This window comes from Microcaecilia unicolor, chromosome 1 (assembly GCF_901765095.1).
Source record: "Microcaecilia unicolor chromosome 1, aMicUni1.1, whole genome shotgun sequence".
NCBI classification, from domain to species: domain Eukaryota; kingdom Metazoa; phylum Chordata; class Amphibia; order Gymnophiona; family Siphonopidae; genus Microcaecilia; species Microcaecilia unicolor.
The window spans coordinates 571,371,962-571,399,773 of record NC_044031.1 but is presented as its reverse complement, the minus strand read 5'-3'; the positions used below and the strand labels follow the sequence as shown (position 1 = coordinate 571,399,773).

Sequence of the window (27,812 nt, the reverse complement as noted above, 5' to 3'; positions counted from 1 at the left end):
AGCGGGGTTATCCCCAGTATGCTATTAAAGCTGCGTACAAAAGGGCTAAGCATGCGCATCAATGCTGGTTGAATGAGACTCTCTCCATAAAGAAGTATTTCTTTAGAGTACTCCTGAATCTGTCTTTTCCCTTTTTTCCTAATGCTGCTAATTTTGTTTTTGGGTTTTTTTTTTTTATCCCTGAATGGCAATACCTGTCAGTTCTTAGTGCTGTAGGGGCTTATAACCCATAAAGAAATTTCTTGCTGGCATCTAAACTAATACAAATACAATGTAATTACTGAATTATTTACATTTGTTTTTCTCCTTTCTGTAGTGAAAGAAACCAAAGCTAAAAGAAAGAGAAAGCTGATCGTAGACAGTGTGAAAGAGTTGGATAGCAAGACAATCCGAGCCCAGTTGAGCGACTATTCTGATATTGTCACTACTCTGGATCTTGCACCTCCCACTAAGAAATTAATGATGTGGAAAGAGACTGGTGGAGTGGAAAAACTATTCTCCCTTCCTGCTCAGCCTTTGTGGAACAGCAGACTGTTGAAAGTAAAGCCATTTAATAGATGTATTTCTTTCAGTACAACTGTGGCTGCATGTCACGTGCAGAATTCTGCATAGGCAACAGTCATGACTCACCCAGACTCCCTCCCTGCCACAATTAAGAAGTGGTGATCCATGTCCTCCTCCTCTGCCATCTTGGTTCTGATTGTTCCTTCAAACCACATGCTTGTTCAGTGGCCCCCACAGTTCAGACAGATAGTTTGGCCCATAATGGCAAAGGAGGATGCAGCCAGATCTGCAGCTGTGCACCACCTCCTTTTGCTGTGCCATGGGGGGAATAGCTGGAGAAAGGTGTAGGGGGTCCTGGATAAAGGTGGATGGGGGTTGAGGGAGAGAAAAGTGATTTGAGGGGTTGTACTTGGGGTGCAGGGAGAGACATTGGGGATAGACATCTGGGATCTTGAGAGGAAGGGAAAAACAGTGTGGGGGGGGGGGGGGGGTAGTGAATGCTGAGGGCAGGCGGGAGAGCCACTGGAAAGGTAGGGAACAGATAGTGGGGCAAGGAGAGAGAAATGCAAGGTATTCTTCTTTGGAGAAAGCTAGGAGCTGAATTTACCAGGGAAGAGGAAGGAATCTTTAAGCTGAGAGAGAGCTGGAGAAGGTGGAACCTGAGAGGGAAGACAACTGCAGTTGGTGAGGGGAGAGAATTCATGCCTGGGGGAGGAGTAAGCCCCTATAATGGGAGAGTTCTACACAAGAAAATTACAAATAAAGTGTGAACAATTTTCAAGTATAATGCATAGAATTTTCAAGCTTTTTTTTTTTTTTTTGCAAAGAATTCCCCCATGAGTAATACATACTGTGCGTATAGGTATTGTCAGAGTAAATATACTGATTTGTATCCATTAACTTATACTAAAACACTCAAAGGTACATAAGAGTTTTGTGGTAGGGGAAACTTGAAAGTGCCATGCGTTGTACAGAGCCTTGTGAATTTCCTCTTCAAATGTTTGTTTTTCTTTCCATATGATACATTGTCCATGTTTAAGTGGTCATCACAAATTATTTTCTTATCTTGGTTTTATTGCTGTTTATCACTGATTGATTGTGTGTGGGATGTGAAGTGCTTTTTAACTTATTCATATTCATGTGATTTTTGTCCATGTAGCTTTTCACACGCTGTCTTACACCTCTTGTACCAGATGAGCTTAGAAAGAGGAGGAAAGGGGGAGAAGCTGACAACCTGGATGAGTTCCTGAAAGAATTTGAAAATCCAGAGGTACCTAGAGAAGAGCAGCCACAGCAGAGAGATGTCATTGGTGCGTTCAACATTGTTGTGTAATTGACAACTTATATAAACTATTTATTTTTTGCGGGGTATTTTTCGTAGTGCACAGAGTTCAATTAATGATCAACCTCTGTGCGTCAAACATTTTCTCCGAGGACAAGCAGGCTGCTTGTTCTCACTGATGGGTGACGTCCACGGCAGCCCCTCCAATCGGAACACTTCTAGCAAAGTCCTTTGCTAGCCCTCGCGCGACGATGCGCACCGCGCATGCGCGGCCGTCTTCCCGCCCAAACCGGATCGTGTTCGTCAGTCTTCTTTTGTCCGCGCTCGGTATGGTCGTGTTTACGCCGTTCGCGCCCCTTAAGTTGACCTCGCGCGTCTGTTTTGGCTTTTCGCTAGAGGAAAAAAAAGGATTTCGGAAGAAGGCCTTTTCGGACTTTTTCCCAGTCCTGTATTTCCTCGGGTCGAATTTTTTCTCCCCCTCTTTTTGGTGCCTTACCGCAATTACGAGTTTTGATTTCGCCGGCGTGATTTTTCCGCCCATGTCATCGAAGTCTCCCACCGGCTTCAAGAAGTGCGCCCGGGTAATCTTGCTCACTGACAGGCACGCGTCGTGTCTTCAGTGTCTGGGTGCTGGGCACCGCCCGCAGGCCTGTAGTCTTTGCGCCGTTTTACAGAAAAGGACTCAGGTAGCGAGATTGGCCCAGTGGAACGTTTTGTTCTCGGGCTCGGCATCGGGAGTATCGAGTGCATCGACGTCGACAGCGTCAAGACCTCCGTCCTCGGCCGCGACTGCATCGAGACATCGACCCTCTGCATCGGGGCCGAGACATCGGAAGGCTGCGTCGGTGGTACCGGGACCTCCACTAGTGCTGAGGTCGTCGGACGGTGGTGCTTCGACTGGAGTGCAGGTGAGGGCTGTCCATTCCCCTGCTGGTGGCGGTGAGCCTTCGGGTGGGTCTCCCCCTACCATGAGGGCTCCTGCGGTACAGCCCCCCCGAGACCGACCTTCTTCGGCCTCGGCCCCGAGGAAGCGACGGCTGGATTCTACGTCCTCCTCGTCGGTACCGGGAAACTCCGGTGACATGCTTCGTTTGAAAAAGTCAAAGAAGCATCGACACCGGTCTCCTTCCCGCTTCAGTACCGAGAGCTCTGGGTCGCCGAGGGAGTCGGCATCCAGTAGGCATCGGCACCGGGAGGACCGCTCACCCTCTGTTCAGGAGGTGTCGATGCGCTCCACCTTGGACAGCCCGGAACAGCCTCCACGCCCGGAACAGACTCTGACATCGACTCCTGCATCGGCTTCCATGTCTTTCTCCACAGCCGCCCTGCACGAGAGTCTCCGGGCCGTTCTCCCAGAGATCCTGGGAGAGCTGTTGCGCCCTTTCCCTCCGGTACCAGGAGTGCTTGCGCCACCAGTACCGTCGAGCGAGGCGCCGTTTGGCCCTTTGCCCGGGGTGAGGTCTCTGACATCGGTGCCGCTTGCGGTACCGACTGCGGTCGCCTCCCAGGAAGGCTCCCCGTCGGCGGAGGGGCCTTCGCCGGTGCGGGCGAGGGAGTCTACCTCTCGACGCCCACACCGTGGCCGTGGTTCTACGGAGTCGAGCCGGGCACGGCTTCAGACACAGGTCCGTGAACTGTGGGAAGAGGAGGAGGACATCAGATATTTCTCTGACGAGGAGTCTGATGGTCTTCCTTCTGATCCCACTCCCTCCCCTGAAAGGCAGCTTTCTCCTCCCGAGAGTCTGTCTTTTGCGGCCCTTGTCCGGGAGATGTCTACGGCCATCCCCTTCCCGGTGGTTGTGGAGGACGAGCCCAGGGCTGAAATGTTTGAGCTCCTGGACTATCCTTCTCCACCTAAGGAAGCGTCCACAGTACCCATGCATCATGTCCTAAAAAAGACATTGCTGGCGAACTGGACCAAGCCTTTAAGTAATCCCCACATTCCCAAGAAGATCGAGTCCCAGTACCGGATCCATGGGGTCCCAGAGCTGATGCGCACTCAGTTGCCTCACGACTCTGGAGTTGTGGATTTAGCCCTAAAGAAGGCTAAGAGTTCTAGGGAGCATGCTTCGGCGCCTCCGGGCAAGGACTCTAGAACCTTAGACTCCTTTGGGAGGAAGGCCTACCATTCTTCTATGCTCGTGGCCAAAATCCAGTCTTACCAGCTCTACACGAGCATACACATGCGGAACAATGTGCGGCAGTTGGCGGGCTTGGTGGACAAGCTCCCCCCTGAGCAAGCCAAGCCTTTTCAGGAGGTGGTCAGGCAGCTGAAGGCGTGCAGAAAATTCCTGGCCAGAGGGGTGTATGACACCTTTGATGTTGCGTCCAGGGTTGCTGCTCAAGGTGTGATGATGCGCAGGCTCTCATGGCTGCGTGCCTCCGACCTGGAGAATAGGATCCAGCAGTGGATTGCGGATTCGCCCTGCCGTGCGGATAATATTTTTGGAGAGAAGGTCGAACAGGTGGTAGAGCAGCTCCACCAGCGGGATACTGCTTTCGACAAGTTCTCCCGCCGGCAGCCTTCAGCTTCTACCTCCACAGGTAGACGTTTTTATGGGGGAAGGAAGACTGTTCCCTACTCTTCTGGCAAGCGTAGGTACAATCCTCCTTCTCGACAGCCTGCGGCCCAGGCTAAGCCCCAGCGCGCTCGCTCTCGTCAGCAGCATGTGCCTCAGCAAGGCCCCTCGGCTCCCCAGCAAAAGCAAGGGACGAGCTTTTGACTGGCTCCAGCAGAGCATAGCCGACATCCAAGTGTCAGTGCCGGGCGACCTGCCGGTCGGAGGGAGGTTGAAAGTTTTTCACCAAAGGTGGCCTCTCATAACCTCTGATCAGTGGGTTCTCCAAATAGTCCGGCAAGGATACACCCTCAATTTGGCCTCAAAACCTCCAAATTGTCCACCGGGAGCTCAGTCTTACAGCTTCCAACACAAGCAGGTACTTGCAGAGGAACTCTCCGCCCTTCTCAGCGCCAATGCGGTCGAGCCCGTGCCATCCGGGCAGGAAGGGCTGGGATTCTATTCCAAGTACTTCCTTGTGGAAAAGAAAACGGGGGATGCGTCCCATCCTAGACCTAAGGGCCCTGAACAAATATCTGGTCAAGGAAAAGTTCAGGATGCTTTTCCTGGGCACCCTTCTCCCCATGGTTCAGGAAAACGATTGGCTATGCTCTCTGGACTTGAAGGACGCCTACACACTCACATCCCGATACTGCCAGCTCACAGACAGTATCTGCGATTTCAGCTGGGCACACGTCACTTCCAGTACTGTGTGCTACCCTTTGGGCTCGCCTCTGCGCCCAGAGTGTTCACGAAGTGCTTGGCTGTAGTAGCAGCGGCACTTCGCAGGCGAGGGGTACACTTGTTCCCATATCTTGACGATTGGCTGGTGAAGAACACATCCGAGGCAGGAGCTCTACAGTCCATGCAGATGACTATTCGCCTCCTGGAGCTACTGGGGTTTGTGATAAATTATCCAAAGTCCCATCTTCTCCCAGTACAGAGACTCGAATTCATAGGAGCTCTGCTGGATTCTCGGACGGCTCATGCCTATCTCCCAGAGGCGAGAGCCAACAACTTGTTGTCCCTCGTCTCGCGGGTGCGAGCGTCCCAGCAGGTCACAGCTCGGCAGATGTTGAGATTGCTGGGCCACATGGCCTCCACAGTTCATGTGACTCCCATGGCACGCCTTCACATGAGATCTGCTCAATGGACCCTAGCTTCCCAGTGGTTTCAGGCTGCTGGGGATCTAGAAGACGTGATCCACCTGTCCACGAGTTTTCTCAAATCCCTGTATTGGTGGATGATTTGGTCCAATTTGACTCTGGGACGTCCTTTCCAAATTCCTCAGCCACAAAAAGTGCTGACTACGGATGCGTCTCTCCTGGGGTGGGGAGCTCATGTCGATGGGCTTCACACCCAGGGAAGCTGGTCCCTCCAGGAACGCAATCTGCAGATCAATCTCCTGGAGTTACGAGCGGTCTGGAACGCTCTGAAGGCTTTCAGAGATCGGCTGTCCCACCAAATTATCCAAATTCAGACAGACAACCAGGTTGCCATGTATTACATCAACAAGCAGGATCTCGCCCCCTGTGTCAGGAAGCCGTCAGCATGTGGCTCTGGGCTCGCCGTCACGGCATGGTGCTCCAAGCCATATATCTGGCAGGCGTAAACAACAGTCTGGCCGACAGGTTGAGCAGGATTATGCAACCTCGCGAGTGGTCGCTCAATTCCCGTGTAGTGCGACAGATCTTCCAGGTGTGGGGCACCCCTTTGGTAGATCTCTTTGCTTCTTGAGCCAACCACAAAGTCCCTCAGTTCTGTTCCAGGCTTCAGGCCCACGGCAGACTGGCATCGGATGCCTTCCTCCTGGACTGGGGGGAGGGTCTGCTGTATGCTTATCCTCCCATACCTCTGGTGGGGAAGACTTTGTTGAAACTCAAGCAAGACCGAGGCACCATGATTCTGATTGCTCCTTTTTGGCCGCGTCAGATCTGGTTCCCTCTTCTTCTGGAGTTGTCCTCCGAAGAACCGTGGAGATTGGACTGTTTTCCGACCCTCATTACTCAGAACGAGGGGTCGCTTCTGCATCCCAACCTCCAGTCTCTGGCTCTCACGGCCTGGATGTTGAGAGCGTAGACTTTGCCTCTTTGGGCCTGTCGGAGGGTGTCTCCCGTGTCTTGCTTGCTTCCAGGAAAGATTCCACTAAGAGGAGTTACTTCTTTCTATGGAGGAGGTTTGCCGTCTGGTGTGACAGCAAGGCCCTAGATCCTCGCTCTTGTCCTACACAGACCCTGCTTGAATACCTTCTGCACTTGTCTGAGTCTGGTCTCAAGACCAACTCTGTAAGGGTTCACTTTAGTGCAATCGGTGCATACCATTACCGTGTTGAAGGTAAGCCGATCTCAGGACAGCCTTTAGTTGTTCGCTTCATGAGAGGTTTGCTTTTGTCAAAGCCCCCTGTCAAGCCTCCTACAGTGTCATGGGATCTCAATGTCGTTCTCACCCAGCTGATGAAACCTCCTTTTGAACCACTGAACTCCTGCCATCTGAAGTACTTGACCTGGAAGGTCATTTTCTTGGTGGCAGTTACTTCAGCTCGTAGAGTCAGTGAGCTTCAGGCCCTGGTAGCCCAGGCCCCTTACACCAAATTTCATCATAACAGAGTAGTCCTCCACACTCACCCTAAGTTCTTGCCAAAGGTTGTGTCGGAGTTCCATCTGAACCAGTCAATTGTCTTGCCAACATTCTTTCCCCGTCCTCATTCCTGCCCTGCTGAACGTCAGCTGCACACATTGGACTGCAAGAGAGCATTGGCCTTCTACCTGGAGCGGACACAGCCCAACAGACAGTCCGCCCAATTGTTTGTTTCTTTTGATCCCAACAGGAGGGGAGTGGCTGTGGGGAAACGCACCATATCCAATTGGCTAGCAGATTGCATTTCCTTCACTTACGCCCAGGCTGGGCTGGCTCTTGAGGGTCATGTCACGGCTCATAATGTTAGAGCCATGGCAGCGTCGGTAGCCCACTTGAAGTCAGCCACTATTGAAGAGATTTGCAAAGCTGCGACGTGGTCATCTGTCCACACATTCACATCTCATTACTGCCTGCAGCAGGATACCCGACGCGACAGTCGGTTCGGGCAGTCAGTGCTTCAGAATCTGTTCGGGGTTTAGAATCCAACTCCACCCCCCTAGGCCCATGTTTATTCTGTTCCAGGCTGCACTCTCAGTTAGTTGGATAAATTGTTAGGTCAATCTCAGTTATGTCCTCGCCGTTGCGAGGCCCAATTGACCTTGGTTGTTGTTTTGAGTGAGCCTGGGGGCTAGGGATACCCCATCAGTGAGAACAAGCAGCCTGATTGTCCTCGGAGAAAGCGAATGCTACATACCTGTAGAAGGTATTCTCCAAGGACAGCAGGCTGATTGTTCTCACAAACCCGCCCGCCTCCCCTTTGGAGTTGTGTCTTCCCTTCTCTTTGTCTTGTTACATATGAGACTGGCCGGCACGAGCCGGTTTCGGGCGGGAAGACGGCCGCGCATGCGCGGTGCGCATCGGCGCGCGAGGGCTAGCAAAGGCTTTTGCTAGTGAGATTCCGATTGGAGGGGCTGCCGTGGACGTCACCCATCAGTGAGAACAATCAGCCTGCTGTCCTCGGAGGAATACCTTCTACAGGTATGTAGCATTCGCTTTCTCCGATTATGTGGAATTTTCTGTATGTGATCTGTCTAATAATTAGTGATTGTTTCTCTGGAACCTCAGTTCTTAAGCTGCTCTTAATCACTGCTTTGCTGCACTGCTGTCAATACTGTCTGCCTATGTGGCTTGGGAACATAGATGTATGGGGGGGGGGGGTTGTTTTGTTTTAATACTTGTTCTCTGGTGTACGCTGCGGCTTTCTGCAGTATATAGGTAGCTGAAGGTTGGGATTTGGAAGGCCTTTCCTGTTCTCCCCTACTTTTTCTTGGGTCTGCAGTCATGTAGACTTCTCATCTTTTGGAATGTGCAGGAAGGAGTGTCTTCAACAGTAAGTTCTCCTTACTTTTTTTGGCACCACTTGTTCTTCCTGTGTTGTAGTCTTATTCTTTAACATCAAACTTTGCTGTCTAGACGTAAAAAAAATGTTTTCCAGAAACTATTGGTAATGGATTTTTCTCCGAGGACAAGCAGGCTGCTTGTTCTCACTGATGGGTCGGCGGCCTGGAAACGGCAATTTTTCTCAGCAAAGATAGGCAAAGCTTTGCCAGAGCCTTCTGGAACGCGGGACGTGTGCACCGCGCGAGTTCCCGCTCAGTTTTTTCTTTTCCGCGGTTGGAGAGTGGCTGCTTGTCGGTCTCTCTCCGTTCGGCCCAAAGAAAGAGCCTTCTGTTTTCGCTAGAGGTTTTTCCTCTTCGTGTTCTTTTCCTTTTCCTTGTGTTAAAAAAAAAAGCAGAAGCAAAGTTTTACTTTTATTTCTAGTTTGGTCCCCTTAAGTTTACTTTCGCTTCCATTGCGGCTCTTGTAGGCCGCGCGTACGCGGGTTCTCTTTTTTTGTGTCCTTATTGTCGGCACAATCGCGAATTTTGATCTTGCCGCCGCTATTTTTCCGTCCATGTCATCGAGGACTCCCAGCGGCTTCAAGTAGTATACTCGGTGCTACTGGACGATATACTCGGTGCTACTGGACGATCTCAGGTACCGACCCCCACGCGTGGTGTCTTCAGTGCCTTGGGGCCCGACCATCGCCCAGACGCATGTAAGATGTATCTTATCTTAAAAAAGTGAACACAGGTGTCGAGACAAGCTCAGTGGGACCAACTTTTTGGAGCTTAGTCCGGTTCTTCAGCGTCTACATCGGTACCGAGGTCGGCGGCGTCAATATCGGCACCGGAGATGGCATCAACTTCAGGAGCTCAGGTAATGGCTGTCCAGAGACCACACACTGGGAGCAGTGAGCCATCATGTGGGTCTCCACCTGCCTCGAAGACTCCTGCTGTGCAGGTCCCGCGGGACTGACCACTCTCGGACCCAACCCCGAGGAGGCATGTGGATTCCACGTCCTCGGTACCGAAGAGTATCGATGACGTGCATCGAACGAAGGCGAAGAAGCATCGTCATCGGTCTCCTAATCACGGTACCGGGAGCTCCAGGGCATCGAAGGATTCCGCACCCGTGAAGCGCCAACGCCGGGAGGCTCGTTCACTCTCCATTCAGGAGGTGTAGGTCTTCGGGCAGCCCCGGTACTGCCTCCTCGACCTCAACAGATTCTGGACCCGATTCCTGCACCAATCCCGCAGCCTTGCTCGACAGCGACTCTGGACTAGCACATCCGAGCCATTCTTCCAGGTCTGTTGGAGGGGTTGCTGCGTCAGCCTGTTCCGTTGCCGGGGGTGCTTGCGCCCTCCGTACCGTCAATGGAAGCGGCAGCTGGCTCGAGGCCTGTGGTGAGGTCCCCGGTGCCGGCATCGGTGTCGGCTGCCACCCAGGTCGACATCACTGGAGGGAGCTTCATCGCCGCTGGCATGGGAGTCAACTTCTTGGCAACGCCATCGAGGACATGGTTCCTTGGCGTCGAGATGGGCCCGGGTTCGAACTGCAGTTAGAGAACTCTTGTCCGATACAGAGGAGGATGCCTCGTGGGATGAAGGAGAAGATCCCAGGTATTTCTGTTCCGAGGAGTCTTGTGGTCTTCCTTCTGATCCCACTCCTTCGCCAGAAAGAAAGCTTTCTCCTACGGAGAGTCTTTCTTTCTCTTCATTTGTCCGGGAAATGTCTGTGGCTATTCCCTTCCCTGTGGTATCTGAGGATGAGCCCAGGACTGAGATGCTTGAGGTCCTTGACTATCCTTCGCCACCTAAGGAATCATCCACTGTTCCTTTGCACAATGTCCTGAAAGAGACACTTCTAAGGAACTGGATGAAACCATTAAGTAATCCCACTATTCCCAAAAGAGCTGAGTCCCAATATCGGATTCACGGAGAAGCTGAGTTGATGAAGTCGCAGTTACCTCACGACTCTATGGTTGTGGATTCCGCTCTCAAGAGACAGTCGGTTTGGGCAGTCGGTGCTGCAAAATCTGTTCGGGGTTTAGAATCCAACTCCACCCCCCATGACCCATATTTGTTCTGTTCCAGGCTGCACTCTCAGATGTTTTACTTCGTAGGTCAATCCTTGTTATGTCCTCACCGTTGCGAGGCCCAATTGACCTTTCTTGTTTTGAGTGAGCCTGGGGTGCTAGGGTTACCCCATCAGTGAAAACACACAGCCTGCTTGTTCTCTGAGAAAGCGAAGATACTTACCTTTAGCAGGTATTCTCCGAGGACAGCAGGCTGATTGTTCTCACAAACCCACCCACCTCCCCTTTGGAGTTGTTTTCTTCTCTTTGTAATTTATTTTGACCTAACTGAGCGGGGACTCATGCGCTTCGCGGGAAGACTGCCGCGCATGCGCGGTGCGTGTGCCCCGCGTTCAAGAAGACTCTGGCAAAGCTTTGCCTATTTTTGCTAAGAAAAATTGCCGTTTCCAGGCCACCGTGGACGCCGACCCAGTCGTGAGAACAATCAGCCTGCTGTCCTCTGAGAATACCTGCTACAAGTAAGTAACTTTGCTTTCTTTTCCATGCTGCCATTCCACTTCTTTCTACAGTATCTTTTCCGGAGAGCTCTCAGGTTGTTCTTTCTAAATCTTGCTTGAGTATTTTATTATGAAGAGTCATTGTCTAGAACTAGGCTCTTTGTGAGTCGTCTTGATGCAGTTTTACACTTTTGCAAGGCGTTCCTAGATCTCCTTCCTGCCTTCCATCCTTTTATTTCTGCTCTGACTGGCAAGATGGTTTTCCCTAGAGAGTCACATGTTCAGCTGTGGTTCTCCACCATAGCTCTTTTCCCTAGGAAAGGATGCAGCAGTTTGAGAGGCCTGTTACTGTCTCACTGTGCATGTGTCCTTCATTTTCATTGTGCCAGCTGGTATATTTGCCAGACCTAAGGGCGGGCAGGCAGGCAGGTGGGTAGAATCCATGTAGGACAGTGCATTCCCTCTTGGCCTTTTGCCAAATTTCCTGTGATTTCAGGCAGCTCCCACTCTTATTGTAGGCCATGCCAATCTGGCCTCACTAGGATATATTAGTACAGCTGGGGGCCTCGTAGTCCTTTTTTTTTTTTTTTTTTCTATCTACCTTTCACTATCTAGGTGACTCTGGGAGTGAGACACGTGGTTTCTAGGTTGTCCCTGTTCAGATCAGCTGGGAGTTTGTGGCTATGCAACAACTAGCTTGTCCTGCTATTCAGATGAGCTGGAACATTTGAGGCTAGCTTTTGTTTGCACATCTAACAAATCCTGTTTGGTAGCCAAGCATCCATTGACGCTTCCAATGTCAAAAGATCTATTGATGGAAGGCCCAGTGAGTATGGTGAAGCATCTTAATTCTGTCTTACAGCTTGGATCTTGAAAGGGCAAGGTTCTGAAAGAGAGTTTTTTCAAACAAGGTAATCCCTACCATGTTGAACTCTTGAAAATGGTCAACCTCCTTTGCATATGTTCCTGTGTGGCATCTCTTTGAGGACTGGTGTGAGGATCACCAGGCTCTGCCTTTGCATTCTGCTATGTTGGGCATGTTTTTGCAGGATGGTTTAAACAGGGGTCTGGCCCTGGCTTCTCTCAAGGTGTGGGTGACGGCCTTAGCGTGTTTTGGGGGACTGGTGAGAGGTCTTGTTTTGACATCTCATCCAGATGTGCTTCAATTTCTTATTCATTGGGTATTTTCAGCATCCTTGTCACCCATTGGTCCCATTGTGGGTTCTGTATCTGGTGTTATCAGCTTTGGTGAAAGCCCACGTTGAGCCCTTGACAAAATGTACGTTTAAGGCAGCCAGAAGAATCATGTGATTGCAGGCCTTGTGTAGGGAACCCTTTCAGATGTTCCAAAGATAAGGTAGTTTGGCCAGTTCCCTCCTTCCTCCCCAGGATGGTGTTGGCTTTTCATAGGACTGAGGAGCGGTTATGATTGCATTGGCTCAATGTCAGGAGAAAGAAAACAAGGCAAACAGTCCATGAAAATCCAATAAGGAGAAAAGAAGAGAAGCAGACCATATGCAAAACATTATTTAGCACTTTAACTCCCAGGTCTAAAGAAGGTTGCCTGCCATGGCCATGTTTCTTCAGGGACAGATAAATACCAGCTACTATGAAATCGCGAGCTTCTCCAAATGGGTTAGCTTGTGGTTGGAACTACTACTACTACTATTAGTGTTTCTATAGCGCTACAAGGCGTACTGAGGTGAAGTGGCTTCTAAAGCGACCACTGCTCGATGATAAAGGAAGTGATTGGGTTAGCATATATTCTCCGAGGACAAGCAGGCTGCTTGTTCTCACGACTGGGTGACGTCCGCGGCAGCCCCCACCAACAGGAAAAGGCTTCGTGGGACGGTCGGCACGCAGGGCACGCCCACCGCGCATGCGCGGCCGTCTTCCCGCCCGTGCGCGACCGCTCCCGCCAGTTCCTTTTTTTCCGCGTCTGGAGAGAGTCGTGCTTTGCCGCTCTCTCTGCTTTCAGCCGCCGGAAAGTCGATCGCGTTTACGCGGATCGTTATTTTTTCTATTTAGTTTTTGTTACCGCCGGTTTCCCTTTTTCTTTTTCAAAAAAAAAAAAAAAAAACCTGTGCGTGTGGAGCACGCGCTCCCTTTTTTCCTCGCTTCCAGCGGGGACGCCACGTTGCGGCCTAGTGGCCGCACGGTCGTTTCCTTTTTCGAGGTGTGATTTTCGCCACCATTGACGACTTTGACTTCGCCGACGCGATTTTTCCGTCGATGTCCTCGAAGGTCCCGAGTGGATTTAAAAAGTGTGGTCGCTGCGGCCGGCCGATCTCGCAGACCGACACCCACGCTTGGTGCCTACAGTGCCCCGGGCCGGAGCACAATATCAAGTCGTGTTCCCTGTGTCTCGGTCTCCGGAAACGGACTCAGGTTGCGAGGCAAGTTCTGCGGGACCGTCTTTTTGGAACTTGCGCCGGCCCCTCGACGTCGACCTCGACGGCATCGGTATCGACGCCCGGTCCTTCGGTACCGGTATCGATGCCCGAGACATTGGCACCGATGGCATCGACCCCAGGAGAACAGGTCCCGCCGGTCCGCCGGCGAGGGTGGAGGTGAGCGGCCGCGTGGGCAGTCGGCCCCGGTCACTCCCTCCGCCCGTGGTCCACGGGACCGAACCCTGTCTGACCCGGCTCCTCGAGACCGAGGGGGATCGTCCTCCTCCTCCTCCATACCTCCCGGCGCCGGTGACGCGCATCGAAAGAAGGACAAGAAGCGTCGTCACCGGTCGCCCTCGGTGCATCCGCACATCGGAGAGGAGGCGACGCCAAAGCGTCATCGCCGAGAGGAGAGGTCCCCGTCGGTTGTGGAGGTACCGACGCGTCAGGGTTCCGGCACCTCGGTGCCGTCTCCTGGCCCCCATCAGCTTCTGGCACCGACACCCCTACCGGCCCCATCGCCTTTCCCGGCAGCGGGCCTGGACGAGTGCCTCAGAGCCATCCTTCCGGGGATCCTGGAAGGGCTGATGCGCCAGGCTGTGCCGGCGCCGGGGGTGCTTGCGCCCTCGGCGCCGATGTCTGTGGCGCCGGCGAGCTCTAGCCCGGCGCCGGGGCCGTCGACACCGCCGCCGCTTGCGGCGCCGGTCTCGACCGCCACGCAGGTGGAGTCCCCGTCGACATCGATGGAGGGAGCTCCGTCCCCGCCGACGCGGGAGTCCACCGCTCGACGACACCGAGACCTCGGTGCCTCGACGTCGAGCCGGGCCCGGTTCAGGACTCAGCTACATGAGCTTATGTCCGATACCGAGGATGAGGCCTCGTGGGGGGAAGAGGAGGACCCTAGATATTTCTCCTCAGAGGAGTCTACGGGCCTTCCCTCGGACCCCACGCCTTCACCGGAGAGGAAGCTCTCACCTCCTGAGAGTCTCTTCTTTGCCTCCTTTGTGCGGGATATGTCTATTAGCATTCCCTTTCCCGTGGTCTCTGTGGAAGAGCCGAGGGCCGAGATGCTCGAGGTCCTCGACTATCCATCACCACCTAGAGAGTCCTCCACGGTGCCGCTGCACAATGTCCTCAAGGAGACACTGCTTCGGAACTGGGTGCGACCGTTAACTAACCCCACCATTCCCAAGAAAGCAGAGTCCCAGTACAGGATCCACTCTGACCCAGAGTTAATGCGGCCCCAACTGCCCCATGACTCGGCGGTCGTGGATTCTGCTCTCAAGAGGGCACGGAGTTCGAGGGATACCGCCTCGGCGCCCCCGGGGCGGGAGTCTCGCACTCTGGACTCGTTTGGGAGGAAGGCCTACCAATCCTCCATGCTCGTGACCCGCATCCAGTCATACCTGCTCTATATGAGCATCCACATGCGGACTAATGTGCAACAACTGGCGGACCTGGTCGATAAGCTCCCGCCGGAGCAGTCCAGGCCTTATCAGGAGGTGGTCAGGCAGCTGAAGGCGTGCAGAAAGTTCCTGTCCAGGGGTATCTATGACACCTGTGACGTGGCATCTCGTGCTGCGGCCCAAGGTATAGTGATGCGCAGGCTCTCATGGCTGCGTGCCTCTGACCTGGACAACCGCACCCAGCAGAGACTGTCCGACGTCCCTTGCCGGGGGGATAACATTTTTGGTGAGGAGGTCGAGCAGCTGGTGGACCAACTGCATCAGCGGGAAACCGCCCTCGACAAGCTCTCCCACCGGGCGCCTTCAGCATCCACCTCAGCAGGTGGACGTTTTTCCCGGGCCCGGCAGGCTGCGCCCTATTCTTTTGCAAAGCGTAGGTACAACCAACCGGCCCGAAGGCCTCGCCAGGCACAGGGACAGCCCCAGCGCGCTCGTTCTCGTCAACAGCGTGCGCCTAAGCAGCCCCCTGCGCCTCCACAGCAAAAGCCGGGGACGGGCTTTTGACTGGATCCTTGGGAACATAGCCGCCCTCAAAGTGTCCGTACCGGACGATCTGCCGGTCGGGGGGAGGTTAAGTTTTTTTCACCAAAGGTGGCCTCTCATAACCTCCGACCAGTGGGTTCTCCAAATAGTGCGGTGCGGATACGCCCTGAATTTGGCCTCCCTGCCTCCAAATTGTCCTCCGGGAGCTCAATCTTTCAGCTCCCATCACAAGCAGGTACTTGCAGAGGAACTCTCCGCCCTTCTCAGCGCCAATGCGGTCAAGCCCGTACCACCCGGGCAGGAAGGGCAGGGATTCTATTCCAGGTACTTCCTTGTGGAAAAGAAAACAGGGGGGATGCGTCCCATCCTAGACCTGAGAGGCCTGAACAAATTCCTGGTCAAAGAAAAGTTCAGGATGCTTTCCTTGGGCACCCTTCTGCCAATGATTCAGAAAAACGACTGGCTATGTTCCCTGGATTTAAAGGACGCATATACTCACATACCGATACTGCCAGCTCACAGACAGTATCTCAGATTCCGCCTGGGCGCACGGCACTTTCAGCATTGTGTGCTGCCCTTTGGGCTCGCCTCTGCCCCACGAGTGTTTACCAAGTGCCTCGTGGTGGTAGCGGCCTACCTACGCAAGCTGGGAGTGCACGTGTTCCCATATCTCGACGATTGGCTGGTCAAGAACACCTCGGAGGCGGGAGCCCTCCGGTCTATGCAGTGCACTACTCGACTTCTGGAGCTGCTGGGGTTTGTGATAAATTACCCAAAGTCCCATCTCCAGCCAACACAGTCTCTGGAATTCATAGGAGCTCTGCTGAATGCCCAGACGGCTCAGGCCTACCTTCCCGAAGCGAGGGCCACCAATCTCCTGTCCCTGGCTTCGCAGACCAGAGCGTCTCAGCAGGTCACAGCTCGGCAGATGTTGAGACTTCTGGGTCATATGGCCTCCACAGTTCATGTGACTCCCATGGCTCGTCTTCACATGAGATCTGCTCAATGGACCCTAGCTTCCCAGTGGTTCCAAGCCACTGGGAATCTAGAAGATGTCATCCGCCTCTCCACCAGTTGCCGCACTTCACTGCTCTGGTGGACCATTCGGACCAATCTGACCCTGGGACGTCCATTCCAAATTCCTCAGCCCACGAAAGTGCTGACGACGGATGCATCTCGCCTGGGGTGGGGAGCTCATGTCGATGGGCTTCACACCCAGGGTCTGTGGTCCCTCCAGGAAAAGGATCTGCAGATCAACCTCCTGGAGCTCCGAGCGATCTGGAACGCACTGAAGGCTTTCAGAGATCGGCTGTCCTACCAAATTATCCAAATTCGGACAGACAATCAGGTTGCAATGTATTACGTCAACAAGCAGGGGGGCACCGGATCTCGCCCCCTGTGTCAGGAAGCCGTCGGGAAGTGGCGTTGGGCGTGCCGGTTCGGCATGCTCCTCCAAGCCACGTACCTGGCAGGCGTAAACAACAGTCTGGCCGACAGACTGAGCAGAGTCATGCAACCACACGAGTGGTCGCTCCATTCCAGAGTGGTACGCAAGATCTTCCGAGAGTGGGGCACCCCCTCGGTGGATCTTTTCGCCTCTCAGACCAACCACAAGCTGCCTCTGTTCTGTTCTAGACTTCAGACACACGGCAGGCTAGCGTCAGATGCCTTTCTCCTTCATTGGGGGACCGGCCTCCTGTATGCTTATCCTCCCATACCTTTGGTGGGGAAGACCTTACTGAAGCTCAAGCAAGACCGCGGCACCATGATTCTGATAGCGCCCTTTTGGCCCCGTCAGATCTGGTTCCCTCTTCTTCTGGAGTTGTCCTCAGAAGAACCGTGGAGATTGGAGTGTTTTCCGACTCTCATTTCGCAGAACGACGGAGCGTTTCTGCATCCCAACCTTCAATCCCTGGCTCTCACGGCCTGGATGTTGAGGGCGTAGACTTCGCTGCGTTGGGTCTGTCTGAGGGTGTCTCCCGGGTCTTGCTTGCCTCTAGGAAGGATTCCACTAAAAAGAGTTACTTTTTCAAGTGGAGGAGGTTTGTCGTTTGGTGTGAGAGCAAGGCCCTAGAACCTCGTTCTTGCCCTGCACAGAACCTGCTTGAATACCTTCTACACTTATCAGAGTCTGGCCTCAAGACCAACTCAGTAAGGAATCACCTTAGTGCGATTAGTGCTTACCATTATCGTGTGGAAGGTAAAGCCATCTCTGGAGAGCCTTTAGTCGTTCGATTCATGAGAGGCTTGCTTTTGTCAAAGCCCCCCATCAAGCCTCCTACAGTGTCATGGGATCTCAACGTCGTCCTCACCCAGCTGATGAAACCTCCTTTTGAGCCACTGAATTCCTGCCACCTGAAGTACTTGACCTGGAAGGTCATTTTCTTGGTGGCAGTTACTTCAGCTCGTAGGGTCAGTGAGCTTCAAGCCCTGGTAGCTCATGCTCCGTATACCAAATTTCATCACAACAGAGTAGTGCTCCGCACCCACCCAAAGTTCCTGCCGAAGGTGGTGTCGGAGTTCCATCTTAACCAGTCAATTGTCTTGCCAACATTCTTCCCCAGGCCGCATACCCGCCCTGCTGAACGTCAGTTGCACACATTGGACTGCAAGAGAGCATTGGCCTTCTACTTGGAGCGGACACGGCCCCACAGACAGTCCGCCCAATTGTTTGTTTCTTTCGACCCTAACAGGCTAGGGGTCGCTGTCGGGAAACGCACCATCTCCAATTGGCTAGCAGATTGCATTTCCTTCACTTACGCCCAGGCTGGGCTGGCTCTTGAGGGTCATGTCACGGCTCATAGTGTCAGAGCCATGGCAGCGTCAGTGGCCCACTTGAAGTCAGCCACTATTGAAGAGATTTGCAAGGCTGCGATGTGGTCATCTGTCCACACATTCACATCACATTACTGCCTCCAGCAGGATACCCGACGCGACAGTCGGTTCGGGCAGTCGGTGCTGCAGAATCTGTTTGGGGTGTAAATCCAACTCCACCCTCCAGGACCCGAATTTATTCTGGTCAGGCTGCACTCTCAGTTAGTTGTTCTTCGTAGGTCAATTTCTGTTGTACCCTCGCCGTTGCGAGGTTCAATTGACCTGGGTTCTTGTTTTGAGTGAGCCTGAAAGCTAGGGATACCCCATCAGTGAGAACAAGCAGCCTGCTTGTCCTCGGAGAAAGTGAATGATACATACCTGTAGCAGGTGTTCTCCGAGGACAGCAGGCTGATTGTTCTCACCTACCCTCCCTCCTCCCCTTTGGAGTTGTGTTTCATATTTTATTGCTTGTCATTCAACTGGCGGGAGCGGTTGCGCACGGGCGGGAAGACGGCCGCGCATGCGCGGTGGGCGTGCCCTGCGTGCCGACCGTCCCGCGAAGCCTTTTCCGGTTGGTGGGGGCTGCCGCGGACGTCACCCAGTCGTGAGAACAATCAGCCTGCTGTCCTCGGAGAACACCTGCTACAGGTATGTATCATTCACTTTCTGAAGGGGTGGCAGGTGCTGGAGGCCCTGAATCCTCATTCAACCAAGAGACAAGTGGCCTTGAGCAGAAAGCAGTTTGATCCTGTCACAGGATATTTGTAAGGTAGTGGTGTGGTCTTCTGTGGTCATTCCTTTTGTGAAGCATTAAAGTGGATGTTTAGGCTCGACAGGATGCAGTTTTCGGTGCATGCATTTTGTCTGCTGGTTTCCTAAGGGACTACCTTTGAAGGTCACTACCCTGGTACTTCCCAGCAGTGTGAACCAGTATGGAAGGAAAATGTAGGTCTTGCCTGCAGTTTTACTTTTTCATTCCCTTCAGACTAACCCAGATTGGCACTGGTTCGGAGGCATTTTAAATTGATGTTCTTTATTGCAGGCCCTGGGGGCCTGTGGTAGCCCTGGAGACCCCTAGGGTGGCTTCCATCATTCTGTTTTTTTTTCCCAATACTGTCTGTCTGTCTACTCAAGTTTCTGAGAGATTGGGGGGGGGAGACCCGCATGCTTGAGGGACAAAGCATTTCTCAATAGAAGAAAATGTGCTTGGAAGTTCCCCATCTCCTTGAATACTGTTACAAAACGCACGCCTAGCCACCCACCTGGGGTTACCCCACGGCCACTTAGAGGGTTTATCTCCAGCACAGCTCAGGTCTGCCTGCACTTGTTGCTTCTGCTGTACACTAGCACCCTCCTCCCACCAACTGGGTCACAACTGCCTCTGGGCAAGACTCCCGCTCTCAATTATCACCAGTGATTTATAGATTATTGGAGCCACGCTCCCAGTGGTCCCACAGTTCCCAGAAAACACAGGCCACCAGGATTCTTTATCAGTCCATATAGAGATGCAATAAACTAAATATTGTTTATTGTCTTAAAAATTTAACAGTGGAACAAAGTGCAATTAGCAAACAATAACAGGTAACTGAAATATGAATCAATTATAACACTAACTAAACATTTGCATACTGTCTAAACTGTACCTAGGAAGATCAGGACATATAATTCACTGAGCCTCAACAAAGAGGCTCTCTTTTCTCCTGGGCTAAGACTGAAGCAACAGCCAGCAATAACTGCTGGGTAATTTCAGACTCCAGGCCAATCGGAGCCCAGTCAACAAGTTTTAAATATACTGCTTACATTACTGTATATGCAGCACTGTAAGGGGTTTTGGGTCACTGCTGTTACATCGAGTCAGTTAAAACACACACACAAATTGTGTGCTTCCAGCTATTTCTGTGTGAACATTCACATGTGGAGGATTTGGAGAGCAGAGCTTTGAGGGAGAGAACTAGCTGGGTTTAGTTGTCTGCTTTGTGGCTTAGTTTTTCCACCTTGAAATTTAATGTCTCTACTATGTAATTTAACCTTTTGGTTTAATTTGTGAGTTTATTTAATACAACTAGTTTCTCTTTTATGCTGTTCTGTTGTCATGGATTTTGTTGATTATGGCACTAGCCTCTCGGTATTCCTATGTAAGAAAATCATAAATATGGTAGGGAATTCTGTTATTTTTGTTGCTGGGAAAGAAACAGCTATGTTGATTGTGTATCCCTGGATGAGTTAGTGGTAATTGCATCGATATGAAAAATACTATACATCCATTATCTTGTCCTGTGGACATTTCTTCTTAAAGAATAAAGCCTATACTTGAGCTTGTCATGATCAGGAAGTGACTGAAATTTAATTCCTAGAAAATTGGAATTTTCAAAATATAGAATATATCCAGTGACTAAAGATTAAAATGCTCTTTCTTTTTTTAATTCTGAAATGCAGATGAGCCTATTTTGGAAGAACCAAGTCGTCTTCAGGAGTCCGTGATGGAAGGCAGCAGAACTCAGTTGGCTGAGCCTGTCATGCCACCACCATTGCTTGAGCAAGGCCAGAAGAGTGATTCTCAGCAAGTTGCTCCTGAATCAGAGTTACCACCTGTAAGTATGGATTTACTCGGCATGTGAATTATCTTACATACACTTTTTCTTCCATTTTCCATCTCTATTTTGCATGATGCCAGTAAGTTTTTGTGGTGTTTTTTTTTTTTTTTTTTTGTAATTAATTTAAAAATTCAGTCATTATTTTTGAAGTTTGTGTTTGTTGGATACAAATGCAATTGTGTAACACAATGATTTGGATTATTCAGCTGTATATACTCAGCTGAGAAACTTAGGTGAAAAATGATAGATATCCATGCGTCTCAGAAGGGACTGTACTAATTGAAAGTAGAGCTGTACCAAATAGCATATTTTATTATTCAGCCAAATATGAATAACGGAAAATATTATTCAACCGAATACAAATAATGGGCTTTGAGCTTTTATTTATTTATTTATTGCACTTGTATCCCACATTTTCCCACCTATTTGCAGGCTCAATGTGGCTTACAGAGACCTGTAATGGCATCACCATATCAGGGTACAAAGATACAATTGATGTTACAGAGATATCAAGGATAACAAGAATTGTAAGTTAATCTGATCAAGTGATTATAAAAGACAGTCATAGTAAGGGATAAGTGGTGATATGTTGTAATTAGTTAAGGATTCTCGTAATAGGCTTTGGTGAAGAGAGATGTTTTCAGCGATTTGCGAAAGTTAGTGATTTCGTTGATTGTTTTCAAGTGGTTTGGTATAGCGTTCCACAATTGCGTGCTCGTGTAGGAAAAGCTGGACGCATGTGTGTGTTTGTATTTTAGTCCTTTGCAGCTGGGGAAGTGTAGGTTAAGAAAAGTACGGGCAGATCTTTTGGCATTTCTAGGTGGGAGATCCATGAGGTCAAGCATGTATGACGGGGCATCTCCGTAAATGATTTTGTGAACAATCGTACAGATCTTGAACGTGATACGTTCTTTGATTGGGAGCCAGTGTAATGTCTCTCTTAGGAGTTTTGCACTTTTATATTTTGTTTTTCCAAATATAAGTCTGGCTGCGGTATTTTGAGCAGTTTTGAAGTTTCTTGATAATCTGTTCCTTACAGCTAGTGTAAAGTGCATTGCAGTAGTCCAGTGACTTAGTACCATTGACTGTACCAGGTTTCGAAAGATGGCCCTTGGGAAGAAAGGTTTTACTCTTTTGAGCTTCCACGTGGAGTGGAACATTTTCTTAGTTGTATTTTTCACGTGGTTTTCAAGTGTGAGATTTCGATCAATGGTGACTCCAAGAATTTTCAAAGTGTTGGAGACGGGGAGGGAAAAGTTTGGAGTGGTTATGGTGGTGTATTTACTTGTGTTGTGCTGTGAGGTAAGTATAAGGCATTGTGTTTTTTTCTGCATTAAGTTTTAGCTGAAATGCATCCACCCAGGAGTGCATGATTTGGAAGCTTTGGTTGATCTCGTTGGTGATTTCCTTTAGATCGTGTTTGAACGGAATGTAGATCGTGACATCATCTGCATAAATGTATGGATTGAGGTTTTGCTTGGCTAGAGGTATCATCGTTAGGTTAAAGAGGGTCGGTGAGAGGGGGGATCCCTGGGGAACTCCACATTCAAGTGTCCATGGGGCTGATGTCACCTCTTTAGTTGTTACTTGGTATGATCTTGTTGTCAGGAATCCTCTAAACCAGTTAAGAACGTTTCCTCCAACTCCAAAGTATTCTAGAATGTGTAACAATATTCCATGGTTGACCATGTCAAAGGCACTGGACATGTCAAATTGCAAAAGAAGTATATTGTTACCAGTTGCAATTAATTGTTTAAATTTATTCATTAAAGTTGTTAGTACTGTTTCGGTGCTGTAGTTCGATCGGAATCCTGATTGAGATTTATGCAGAATTGAATATTTGTTTAGGTGGTTAGTGAGCTGATTAGTCACTGCGCCTTCCATGAGTTTGGTTACCAGCGGGATCGATGCTACTGGGCGATAGTTGGTTATGTCACTTTTAGTTTTCTTTGCGTCTTTAGGTAAAGGAGTGAGTAGGATATTTCCTTTATCTTTCGGGAAGAGACCATTTTGTAGCATGTAGTTCAGGTGCCTCATGAGGTCTGCTTTGAATTGTTGAGGGGCAGACCTTATAAGATTGCTCGGGCAGATGTCTAATTTGCATTGTGATTTGGCGTACTTTTTAAGCAATTGGGAAATGTTGTCGAGTGGTAATATGTCAAAGGTAGTCCATGATCGATCTGCTGGATATTCCCCAGGTATTGGGTCTAAACAATCAAGAAGGTCTACATAGTCCGATGTGTTGATGGGTATCGTAAGTCATAGCTTTATAATTTTCTCTTTGAAGTAGTTTGCAAGGTTTTCTGCTGATGGAGTGTCTGTGTCGTTAGAGGTGACCGGAGTGGTATTCAGTGATTTATTTACGAGTTGGAAGAGTTTGTGTGTCCTTGTAGCCCGGTCCGATTTTAGTTTTATAATAAGATCTTTTAGCTTGTCTGATGGTGTATTTGTATTTTCTATGTAATTGTTTCCAATCGTTGAATGCAAAGTTGTCTTTTTTTCTTATTCCAGGCACGTTCTAATCTTCTGACTTGTGTTTTTAATTCTTTAAGTTCTTCATTGAACCATGGTATTGAAATTTTCCTATGTGAGGTTCTGGTTTGAAGTGGTGCTATGTGGTCTAGTATGATTCTGCATCTGTTGTTCCAGTCATGAAGAAATTGGGTTGAATCTGTTGGTGCCGTCCATTCGTTGTTATAGAGTTGCTGCCAAAATGTTGGTGGGTCTATTTTGCCTCTCGTGGTATAGATTAGTTGTTCTTGTTTATGTTGAGAATATTTTGTTCGCCAGTGGAGGGAGAGGTTTGCTTTGTAATGATCAGACCATGGTATGGCTGTCCATTTTATGTCTTTTAGTGTGATGTTTAGTTCTGGTGAAAATTTGTTTGTAATGATGTCTAGCGTGTGTCCTTTATTATGGGTGGGTTGTGTGTTTGGCCATTGGAGTTCCCAAAGTTGGAGGAAGTCCTTGCATTCAGTTACGTTTGTTAGGTTATTATCCTCAAGGTGAAGGTTGATATCTCCTGCTATAAGAAGGTTTTGGGCAGAGAGACATGTGTTTGATATGAAGTCCATAAAATGTGTTTGGCAGTCTTGCCAGTTGCCTGATGGTCTATAGAACAGGATAAGGTTTAGGTGGTCTTGTAGGGTTGGGTGATTGACTCTAACTGAAGCGATTTCCAGTTGGGGGAGTATTGATTTGGCTGCTGTTGTGACGGTGAATTGGGATTTGTAGATTATGGCTATACCTCCTCCTCCTTTTTCCATTCCTTGTCCAGTGGGTGATTTTGTTCCCTGGGGGGCATAGTTCTAAGATTATGGGGTCTTTGGGGTCATGGATCCATGTTTCACTTATAAATAGTAAGTCTAGGTTGTCTGTAGTGATCCAGTCCGTAATTGTAGTAGTTTTGTTAACTGCAGATCTGGCATTTATATAACCCAATTGCATTAGTTGGTATGGATCAATTGAATTCGGGGTTGTGATGATTTTTATTAGTTGTCTATCCTCTTGGTATTTGAGTTTGCTTTGTCCCCTCTTTTCTTTCTGTTGGTTATTTTCGTGGGTGGTGGTTTTTCCATACCCTTTTTTAATCTTTTGGGTCGGTGTGTCGTTTATGGGGTGTGTGCATGGTGTTTTTATTGTGGGTAAATTATTGACTGTAAGAGGAGATGTCAGTGCATGATGGATTAGGGAGGGGCAGTAGATGAGTAGTGTTCATGTTGTCGTTAGTGTATGTTAGTGTTCAGCTGTGCTCTATAGTGGTGATTTATAAGATTTGGTGGTTGATAAGATTTGTAGTCAGTCTTGTGGTTAAGTATGTATGCTTACACTTTGTAGTGTTATTCAGTGTAGTGCAGGGTGGAGTTGGGAGAGTGGTTAGGGTGATTTGGTAAGGTATTGTGAGATGAATAGAAGCATTTGAAGCATTTAGAGGTTAAAAGTCGTTGAGTGTTTCGATAAGCAGTACAAAAGTAAAGCAATGCAATCAGTACAATGCAAGCAGTACAATAGTAAGGCAATGCAAGCAGTGCATCCGGCATTCGGGTCCGCACTATAGTTCTCCTATAGTTCAGTATAATGTTATAGGATGTCTTGGGAGCGAGCAAGTCAGAAGGTCTTACTACAGTTTGGTATAGAGCTATGGATATGTTGTAAGCATACAGTCAGTCAACAGGGTAGTAGGTTCTGTTGCATTTCAGTAGATTGCTACAAACTGCATAAAAAGCTTAGTATAACAAATAACAAAAAAAGTAACATGAAATCAAGTGTTCATTTCAGTAAGATTTAGCACAGTAGAGCACTGAGTTATTTGTATTAGAATTTAAATCACTATTCGGCTGAATACAAACATTCGGTATAGCCCTAATTGGAAAGTTTCACATAATCATGCTGTGCCAAGAAATTCCATTGTTAGATTCTGTGTAGGCTGTTCCAAACATGTGATCGGTAAGGGCATCTTCTAGATATGTCATTCATGAATTGGACTGTAATTCATTTATTTTTGGAATATTCTTACAACTGGATAACATCATCCAGACAGAGCTTGTGCAAGAAAGCTGATTAGCCTTTTTAAAACAACCTTATAAAGCATTGCACCACACATGCATGCATGCGCCTTCCTACCTGCCGCTGTCACGTTGGCCACTTTTAGTGCAAATCTTGCAACTTTTAGGACTCGGACACTAAGTACCTTTTGGCCTATATGTTTTATCACAGTTGAGCTAGATAAAAGATACTTGACTCCTGAAGTAGGCAATCCTTTTGCCCAAAAACAGTCCATGTCGAATCTATATGTATCTTGCTACTTAATAAAGCATCTACAATCAGCCTCTGAATGGACGATTTATTGATTGGTTGTGTCTCTTCCCTACTATCTTTACCCTGTCTGGTTACATCTTAAGGGTTATTCCTCGCCTGTGGTGGTATAAGGAGAGGAATCAGATAATGAGAAACAGCACAAAAGGATTCTTGGCACAGAGAAGTCCAGTCTATCAATGTCAGCATCAGGAGCTCCGCACTCCATGGCTCAGAAGCTGTATCAGACACTGGAAATGCATCGACATCAAGAGGGTCTCAACTTCCCTCAACATTGAGCATTGATAGAAGCCATCTTGATTGAGCACCGATTCCCTTTTGAGGAAGAAGAAGGATTCATCCTTGGTGCTGAGGGATGCAGGATGTCAGATGGAGACCAAGGCGCACCAAAATCGATTCTCCCCCACCACCCCCCCCCCCCCCAAGCCATAGCATCAAGACACCAAGGTTACCAGTGCCTCTGATGTGAGGGTTGCTTGCCTTCTGTAACATAAAGGGGGTGAACCAGCCTCTGATACACCAGGTACCTCTGAAGGACCTGAACATACCAAATGAATCCCAGTCTTTCTGGATGCTGGACTTTGAGGAATGTGTGTTGTTATGGCTTTGAGAACGTTGTGGCCTGAAGTGGTACAGCCTGTCCTTGAAACCCATGTGCTGCCTATATGTCTCAAAGAGCATCTGAGGTGGTGCATACCATGCCAGTGGTGATCTCCAGCCCTTTGGAGGAGGATGCTTCCCCAATGCACCAGAGGTTCCCAGTGCCTGGACTCTGGAGGCTGGCAGAGAATATGCCTCCAGGGGAGTATTTTTATGAGTCAGATTCTGAGTGTTTAAAAGCGGGATCCCTTGGCCTTCCTTCACATCCTCCCCACTACACAAAAGATGGAAACTTACATTTCTCTGAGGACAAGCAGGCTGCTTGTTCTCACTGATGGGTCGGCGTCCACGGCGGCCCAGAAACGGAGGATTTTTCCAGCAAAAATCAAAAAAGCTTTGACAGCTTTCAGAGCGCAAGGGACTCGCACCGCGCATTCGCGGCCATCTTCCCGCCCATGCGTGTCCGTTCCCGCCTCAGTTTTTCTTTTTCCGTGGAGGAGAGTGGCTGCGTGTCGGTCTCTCTCCCTCAGGCCCAGAGAAAGACTTCGGCGTTTGCGCTTTCTTTTTGTTTTACGTCGCCTCTTTGTCTTTCTTTTTTCCAGTTTAAAAAAAAAAATTTCCCTTATATTCTTAGATTTTCTCCTTTTTTTAAGTTTTGTTTTGATTTCGTCGCAGCCTGCAGTTCCCATTTTTGTGCCCCTCTGTTGGCACAATCGAGCCTTTTGATTTCGCAGCCGCGATTTTTCCGCTCATGTCATCAAAGCTTCCCAGCAGCTTCAAGAAGTGTGCTTGGTGCCAGCGGTCAATCTCAGGCACTGACCCGCACGCGTGGTGCATGCAGTGCCTTGGGCCCGATCATCGCCCAGATGCCTGTAAGTTGTGTCTGAGCTTGAAAAAGTAGACACAAGCGTCGATAAGAGCTCTTAGGGGACCGTCTTTTTGGAGCTCCGACTGATTCCTTGGCGTCGACATCGGCACCGGGGATGACATCGACAATGGGAGCGCAGGTCATGGCTGTCTGGACTTCACCACTAGCTGGGAGTAGTGAGCCGTTGAGTGGGTCTGTTGCTGTGCAGGCCCGTCGGACCCGACCCCGAGGAGGCATGTGGATTCCACGTCCTCGTCGGTACCGAGGAGTGCCGGTGACATGCCATGCCGGTGACATGCTTCCAGCGAAGGAGAAGAAGCATCGTTATTGGTCTCCTTTGAGACACGGTACCGGGAGCTCTGGGGCGTCGAAGGATTCGGCACCCGAGAAGTATCGACGCCGGGAGGGGAGTGCTCACTCTCCATACAAGAGGTGTTGATACGTAGATCTTCGGACAGCCCGGTACCGCCTCTGCACCGGCCCCACAGCCTTCCTCGACAGCGGCTCTAGACGAGCGCCCTAGCCCTTCTTCCAGGTCTCCTGGAAGGGCTGCTGCATCAGTCTGTCTCGGTACCGGGGGAGTGTGCGCCCTCAGTACTGTCAATGAAAGCAGCAGCTGGCTCTGTGCCTGTGGTGCGGTCCCTGATGACGGTATCGTTTGCGGCATCGACCTTGGCTTCTGCCCAGGTCGACTCCCTGTCGACATCGCTGGAGGGCGCTTCATCGCCGCCAGCATGAGTGTCGACTTCTCAGCATTGCCATAGAGGACGGCGTTCCTCGGCGTCGAGACGGGCTTGGTTTCGGACTGCAGTTACAGAACTCTTGTCCGATACTGAGGAGGATGCCTCGTGGGATGAAGGGGAAGACCCCAGGTATTTCTCTTCCGAGGAGTCTTGTGGTCTTCCTTCTGATCCTACTCCTTCACCTGAGAGGAAGCTTTCTC

At 50.0% G+C, this 27,812-nt stretch overlaps 1 protein-coding gene across 3 annotated transcripts in view; it reads left to right on the top strand.

The window, feature by feature from the left end:
- Positions 1 to 27,812, top strand: part of RAD21 (RAD21 cohesin complex component) — a 182,513-nt gene that overhangs the window by 87,292 nt on the left and 67,409 nt on the right. For all 3 annotated transcript variants that reach the window (XM_030218287.1, XM_030218270.1, XM_030218278.1), the window contains 3 exons: positions 317 to 540; positions 1,664 to 1,814; positions 20,429 to 20,583. In XM_030218287.1, coding sequence (XP_030074147.1) covers positions 317 to 540; positions 1,664 to 1,814; positions 20,429 to 20,583 — 530 coding nt within the window. The remainder of the gene's footprint in view (positions 1 to 316; positions 541 to 1,663; positions 1,815 to 20,428; positions 20,584 to 27,812) is intronic.